Genomic DNA, 7,914 nt, shown 5'->3' with positions numbered 1-7,914 from the left:
CAGGACCCTGGCCTTTGAACAACGAAAACTCGTTCCTACCAGTCTGTCCTTCCAGGTCTGTCCAGGCTAAGGCTTAAGAGAAATGACCAGGTCAACTGCTGTTAGGAAATAGAAGCCAAGGCCTTTGAAATGAACTACGGAAGCCGGCCATGGCGACCCCTGTCTGTAATCCCAATACTTGGGAGGCTGAGACGGGAGGATCGCAGGTTCGCGGCCAGCCTCAGCAGCTTAGTGAGGCCCTCCCTCTGCAACTTAGCGAGACCCTGTTTCAAAATAAAAAATAAATTAGGGCTGGGGATGTAGCTCAGAGGTAAAGAATAACTCTGGGTTCAATCCTCAGCACCACAAAATAAAATGAAATATTAAATAAAATTTTAAAAATGAGTAGGGGAAGGAAACTCATTTTTCTAAGAAAGGTTTGGGGAAATCATGACCCAGAGAGTCAAAATCCAGTTATTCCTAAACAGTCACAGGACCCAGCCACTAGATGTCATTCTTCCTCAAAGCGTCGCTTCTCCGCGTCAAGAGGAAGGCAAGTGGTCTAGACGACTAATTCCTTAAATGGCATTAATTGAAAATAATCTGACCTGTGACCAGGATACTCGACAGTAGTTGACAAAAATAAAAATAAAAACCCACTGGAGACCGGCCATCGGCCCCAAAGGCCAGTGGCCGTCCAAAATACGACATCTGAGTGACTACCCGGAGATACACAGATGGCTTCCAGACAATGAGCGCCAAAGTCCCAACTGAGCCAGAAAGTAGGACCTACAGCCCCAAACCAGGTGGAAACCAAGACGTCGGACCTGGAGGGACCCCGCCGGGAGTCTTAAACCCGGGGGAGAAGCGGCTTTCTTTTACAGTGTTTAAATCTACTTTGGTGGGGGAGCTGTAGTCTTACATCCCGATGGAGTTCTGAGTGGTGGAGAACGACTTGCACACAGCGCCTGGTGGGCTCCGGCCCCTCTGTTCCCTGCACACTCCCTCCCCTTCCCCATTCAGGGTAGTGGGCTTGGTGCTGGGCTCTCACGTGTGTGCAGAACATCGATGGAGACGTCTCCTTGTTGATTTTCGCTCCCCTGACCACCCTCCTCCAGACCCGCTGCTCACTCCCCTGGCGTTTCTCCTCCACTGTCTCAAGTCCGTCAACGCCCCAACCCCAGCTTCTGCATCTGAAAGAGAGCACGGGGTCCTCCGCGTCCCGTGACCGGCTCGTTTTCAGCAGTGTCCTCTCAATCCATCCGTTTTCTTGCAAATGATATAATTTTATTCTCCTTAATTGCGGAGTAGAATTCCACTGTGTGTGTGTGTGTGTGTGTGTGTGTGTGTGTGTGTGTGTGTGTGTACCCCTTAACTGTTGTAATCCATTCATCTCCTGATGGACATTGTTCTTCCTCACCTTAAGGATACAATTTCTTTCTTTTTTTTTTTTTTTTTTTTTGCAGGTTTGGAGATGAAACCCAGGGGCATTTGACCTCCGAGCTACACCCCCTGCCCTATTTTTTATTCTTTATTTTGAAACAGAGTCTCACTGAGTTGCAGAGGGCCTCGCTAAGTAGCTGAGGCTGTCCGTGAACCACGATCCTCTGGTCTCAGCCTCCCGAATGCTGGGATTACACGTGTGCGCCACCACGCCCGGCTTCTTTCTTTCTTTCTTTCCTTCTTTCTTTCTTTCTTTCTTTCTTTCTTTCTTTCTTTCTTTCCTTCCTTCCTTCCTTCCTTCCTTTCTTTTTTTCACCAAACTATTTATTTCACAGTTCATTTGCAGGAAGGAGCGTCACAAGGAGTTGGTGACAAAGCGTAACGGGGCTGAAGCATCACACCCCACTGGAGCCAGAGCCGTTCTGGGTTGAGATTCAGTGTGCGTTTTAGACCTTAATTGAATTAGTTGCCAGCAAGTATTTTAAATTAAGGCTCAACATAGAAAGGCACGGACTTTTATCTTCTTTTATGTAGAAGCAGCAGGAGATGTGGGGTAGCTCTGCCCACCTCCCTACACAGCTGCCCCTGGGCCTGGGGAGAATGCACAGTCTCAGCACCACCGCCCACAGAATCCCCTTTGACTTGCTGGCTTCCTGCTTGCCAAGACCAGCTTGTATCTATGACCCCTGCTGTCAAAAGCTGGGGGAGAAGAAAAAGTTTGAGATGTACTAGGAGGATCTCACTGAACGGAGCGGGAGTGGTCTTTATACCAGAGACTCAAGGGCAGGCGACTCAAGATCTGCAGGCCTTGAACAGAGAGGCGCTAGCCCTAAACGGTCCCCAAGAGACGCCCAACACCAAACACCCTTCCCCACACATGCAACCAGAAGCCCAGGATCCCGGTCCAGACCTCAGGTGGATTTTGAATTAGCACAATGATGGGACGACGAAGAAGAAAGGTCTGGGGGTGTAGTTCAGAGGTAGAGTGCTCCTGGGTTGCACCCCCAATAACACACACACACACACACACACACACACACTCACATAGTTAAAGGTCACTGTAATTATCTTAACCTAGAACCTCATTCTAGCTGACATTTGACTATTAAGCATGGATTTTGTGTGGATCGGTTAATACTATTAATTAATTAATTAATTTATTTATTTATTGCGGGACTAGAGATGGAACCCAGGGGCATTCTATCTCCAAGCCACACCCCCAGCCCTATTTTTTATTCTTTATTTTGAAACCGGGTCTCACTGAGTTGCAGAGGGCCTCGCTAAGTAGCTGAAGCTGGCCGAGAGCCGTGATCCTCCAGTCTCAGCCTCCCGAATGCTGGGATGACAAGCTTATGCCACCACGCCCGGCTTAATATTATTATTAATACTTTTTTTTTAAAGGGCAAGTACTGTTGAAGAGATGGCAGGCTTTGCTTTCATCCTAACCAAGGGCCGCTGGCCCTTTGAAATGTCAGCGCGCGCACACCGTGGCTTTTGCACGTGCCTGCAGCAGTCCTGGCCTGCAGCGTCTCATTCCTGCGCTGCTCCAGTCAGGGCTTATACACCCGCTGCGTTTCTGGCCTTCTTAAGCGACCAGGTGTGAGCCCTGACTCCTTTATGCTTTCACTTAAGTGCCCCATTTTTATACAACTGATTTTCTTTCTCTCTCTCTCTCTCTCTCTCTCTCTCTCTCTCTCTCTCTCTCTTTCTGTATTAGGAATGAAATCCAGGGGCATTCTACCTCCAAGCTACACCCTACCCTATTTTTTATACTTTTTTTGTGGTGGTGGTGGTGGTACTGGGGATGAAACCCAGGGGCACTGTACCTCCAAGCTATACCGCAGCCCTATTTTTTTATTCTTTATTTCAAAACAGGGCCTCACTAAGTAGCTGAGGCTGTTCAGGAACTGTGATCCTCCAGTCTCAGCCTCCTAAATGCTGGAATTACAAGCATGTGCCACCATGCCCGGCCTCTTTAATTTTTTTTGAAACAGGGTCTCACTGACTTGCAAAGGGCTTCACTCGGGAGCGACCGAGGCCGGCCACGTTCTGGGATCCTCCTGTCTCAGCAAATACCGAGATTACAAGCATGCATCACCATGCCTGGCTCTTTCAGCTTATTTATTTTTTATTTTTTTTATTTTTGGTGGTGGTACTGGGGTTCCTGGAAACCCTTCTACCTCCGGGCTACACTCCCAGACCTATTTTATAGTTTTTATTTGGAAACAGGGTCTCTTAAGCCAGCGAGGCTGGCTTGGAACCTGCGCGATCCTCCTGTCTCTGCCTCCCAAGCGCGGGGATTATAAGTGTGCGCCACCACGCCTGGCTTGTGAGACCCTATTTTAAATTAAAAAGCCAAAAAAGGAAGCCAGGCGTGGTGGCACACACTTCTAATCACAGCATTTGGGGTTAACCTCAGCATTGAGGCTGAGCCAGGAGGATCGCAGTTCACGGACAGCCTCAGCTACTTAGTGAGGCCCTTTGCAACTCAGTGAGACCCTGTTTCAAAATAAAAAATAAAAAAAAAAAAATAGGGGTGGGGGTGTGTGGTGCGGAGGTAGAATGCTCCTTGGTTCCATCTCCAGCACCACACACACACACACACACAAAAATAATAAATAATAAAATAAAATAAGGGCTGGGTGCATAGCTCAGAGGTAGGATGCCCTTGGGTTCAATCCCCAACACCACACACACACAAAAGTGTCTAGAGGGTTAAAGCTAAAGGCTCATTCATTCAACCAAGTCTCTAGGGCACCTACTAAGTGCTAGATACCACAGGAGCTGAGGATACACCAGCGAACACGAGAGAAGGTGCCCTGACCTTATAGAGCTGTTGCACTAATGACAGATAATTAAGGAAATCACTAAAAATAACTGGAGGCTAGGAGCCGTGCTGAGAACGGGAGCGACAGGCAGCAGGTACGGAGAAAAACAAGCAAGACACATCTGCGAGGACATGATCTTATGGAGACGACACGTCCGCCCAGCCTTCGGGAGGCTGAGACCGGAGGATCGTGGTTCGCAGACAGCCTCAGCTACTTAGTGAGGCCCTTTGCAACTCAGACCCTGTTTCAAAATAAAGAATAAAAAATAGGGCTGGGGGTGTGGCTCGGAGGTCGAATGCCCCTGGGTTCCATCCCCAGTACCGCAACACACACACACACACACACACACACACACACACACACACACACAAATGGCCTGGCGTATAGCTTGGTACACCCCCTAAGATTCAATCCCAGTACATGAAAAATTAAAAATTAAAAAACTACAAGTGAAATGGAGAAAAATAAAGCAGGTTGTCAAGGCAGGAAGTGGGTAGTAATTTCAACATTATTACACTGGATTTATGCCTGGTCCTCCACCTGAACCTCACCTGGATTTCTACCTGGATTATCTTCCAAGTGCCCAGGACTGGAAGAACTGTGTCATTTTACAGGAGAAATGGGCTCAGAGAGGTATAGAGACTTGCTGTGGTTATACAGCACATCAGCAGAATGAACGCATCTCTTAGATGTCAAGCAATAAGATAAATACACAAATAGCCCACATTTAGTAACTATTTATTATATGCTAGGCATTATTCACATGCCCCTACTTTTTTTGGGGGGTGGTAATCAGGAATGAATCTAGAGCATTCTACCTGAGCTATACCCTAGTCCAGTTTATTATTTTTGTTGTTGTTGTTTTGGAAAAGAGTTACTCGAGTTTGGATAGATTTGGACAGGTTGCTGAGAGTCTAAGTTGCTGAGGCTGGTCTCAAACCTGCAATCCTCCTGTTTCAGCCTCACAAGTACTGGGCTTACAACCCTGGCTCTTTTTGTATTTTTTTTTTTTTTAATGGTACTGGGGGTGGAACCCAGAGGCTTTCTACATCCGGGCTATACTCCCAGACCTTTTTTTATATTTTATTTGGAAACAGGGTCTCACTAAGTTGCCGAGAGCCTCACTAAGTAGCTGAGGCTGGCTTCGAACCCGTGCGATCCTCCTGTCTCAGCCTCCCAAGCGCGGGGATTACAAGAGTGTGCCACCATGCCCAGCTTCTTTGTATGTTTTTACTGCTCACTTCATGGGATCCTCATGGCAACTTCCTGGGGTGACTATTACCATCACTTCCATTTTATAGGGAAGGGACAGATCTGGAATGTAGCTACGGGACTGGCCCAAGATGGCCCACTAGTGACCACGGAACCAGGACTCGATTTGGGGCAATCTCAAAACCAGAGGTCATCACTGCTCTTCTGCCCAGAGACACCCCTAAAATGGGCGAAGCAGAGAAAAGAGGAATCCCCAGACACCTCAGCAGCCCAGGAATCCTCTCTCTTCCTCTTTTCTTTTTTCCTAAAGCACATCAGCAAGCCAGCAGCCAGACCTGAAGGGCCGCGTGGCCAGGCCCCTGGTCGTCACACTCAGACATGTGCCGGCGACCAGTCGTGGCATCCCCAGCAGGGCAGCCCTCCCGGTACGTACGTGTAGTTTATTGAGCAACACCGCGTCTGTCGTGCTGTTGGCCCCGGGCTTGGCGGCTTTCCAGAACTGCTTCTGGGCGGAGTAGCGATTCATGGGACATAGCTTGAAGAGACAGTCTGCAAGACAAACCAAACGTGGCCTATGAAACAAGGCTTTCCGCTTTGGTGTAGAGACGGGATTGCAAATTACATTATACATAAGTGGTGGTAATAAAGTGCTATGACCAAAGGCTTTCCAAACCTAATTCTCAGCCAGGCTTGGGGGCGCCCGCATGCATCTGAGCCTAGTCCTTGGGAGGCTGAGACAGGAGGATAGCAGGTTTCCAGGCCAGCCTCGGCAATTGAGTGAGGCTCTCAGCAACTCAGCAAAATCTCCGCTTCAAAATTTAAAAATAAACCCAAGCGTGGTGGCGAATGCTTGGAAGCCCAGCATTTGGGAGGCTGAGACCGGAGGATAGTGGTTCGAGGAAAGCCTCAGCTACTTAGTGAGACCCTTCGCAACTCGGCGAGACTCTGTTTCAAAATAAAAAATAAAAAATTCTTTAAGGCTGGGGGTGTAGCTCAGAGGTAGAATGTCCCTGGGTTCCATCCCTAGTGCTGTAAAAATAAACAAACAAACAAACAAACAAACAAACAAACAAACAAATGGTGGAGATGTGGATGCGCGCGCGCGCGCACACACACACACATCTCACCACCAAAGTATAAAGTTACAGATGAGAAAAATTTGTCCATCTGAGGTGGGGCTCAGGGTCCAAACCCCAGGCTCTGTGTGTGTGTGTGTGTGTGTGTGTGTGTGTGTGTGTGTGTGTGTGTGTGTTACTATGGATTGAACCCAGGGGCATTCCACCTCCAAGCTACCCCCTTGGCCCTATTTTTTATTCTCTTTTTTTTTGTGGGTCTAGGGATGGAAGCCAGGGGTATTCGACCTCCAAGCTACACCCCCAGCCCTATTTATTATTCTTTATTTTGAAACAGGGTTTCACTGAGTTGCGAAGGGCCTCGCTAAGTATCAGAGGCTGGCTGAAAACCCGGATCCTCCTATCTTAGCCCCCAAATACTTGGATTACAAGCGTGCGCCACCACACCCGGCAATCCCGGGTTCCTAATACTCCGCCACAGTTACCGCCTATTCTTTTTAGTAGACAAATAGAAGAACAAATAGCTCTCACTGTCTGTAACAGCACATACAGTATTTCCTTACACAAACCAAATCTCTTTAGTTCATTTTAAATTTTAAACAATGCGATAGATAATGGTTTAAATGTGGCCTATTTGGAGGTACCTTCTACAACATTTATCGTGTGTGTGTGTGTGTGTGTGTGTGTGTGTGTGTGTGTGTTACTGGAAACACCCCCAGTCCTATTTTATTTTATTTTGTTTTGTTTTTGTGGTACTGGGGGGTGGAACCTACAGGCTTTCTACCTCTGGGCTACACCCCCAGCCCTAATTTTTTATACTTTATTTGGAAACAGGGTCTCACTAAGTTGCCGAGAGCCTCACTAAGTAGCTGAGGCTGGCTTTGAACCTGTGCAATCCTCCTGTCTCAGCCTCCCAAGCGCGGGGATTACAAGCATGCACAATCACGCCTGGCTATTGGATTTTATTTTTATTTGGAAACAGGGTCTTAGAGGGCCTCACTAAGCTGCTGAGGCTGCCCATACTTCTGGGATCCTCCTGCCTCAGCCTCCTAGTACTGGGATTACAGACGTGTGCCACCATATCTGGCTGACAGTGATCTCCTGAGCGTCCTGTGTGAGATGACCTTCCAGGATGCAGAGAGAGAAAATATCCAGACTCACAATGCGATAGCATGTGGCTGGTGCCTCCCAATCAGGGCATCAAGATGCATTTCCACGCGGTATGTCTGGGCTTGTGTAACTTCTAACACTGTCTTCTGTAGGGTAAGTGATTTCTGCAAGCTGGGTGCGGTGGGGCACGCCTGTAATCTCAGTACTAAGAGGCTGAAACAGGATGATCATACGTCAGCAGTATAGACAAACCCTTAGCGACTCAGCAA

The 7,914-nt window shown here is 48.0% G+C and overlaps 1 protein-coding gene across 5 annotated transcripts in view; it reads right to left on the bottom strand.

Annotated features, from left to right (window-relative positions):
- Window positions 1–7,914, bottom strand: part of ITPR1 (inositol 1,4,5-trisphosphate receptor type 1) — a gene marked incomplete at both ends in the record, with an annotated part of 305,516 nt that overhangs the window by 200,506 nt on the left and 97,096 nt on the right. For all 5 annotated transcript variants that reach the window (XM_080718249.1, XM_080718250.1, XM_080718252.1 and 2 more), the window contains one exon: window positions 5,896–6,011. In XM_080718249.1, the coding sequence (XP_080574375.1) occupies window positions 5,896–6,011 (116 nt within the window). The remainder of the gene's footprint in view (window positions 1–5,895; window positions 6,012–7,914) is intronic.

This window comes from Muscardinus avellanarius (genome assembly GCF_963383645.1).
Source record: "Muscardinus avellanarius genome assembly, chromosome: 22".
NCBI lineage: Eukaryota > Metazoa > Chordata > Mammalia > Rodentia > Gliridae > Muscardinus > Muscardinus avellanarius.
This window is presented reverse-complemented; position numbering and strand designations above follow the sequence as displayed.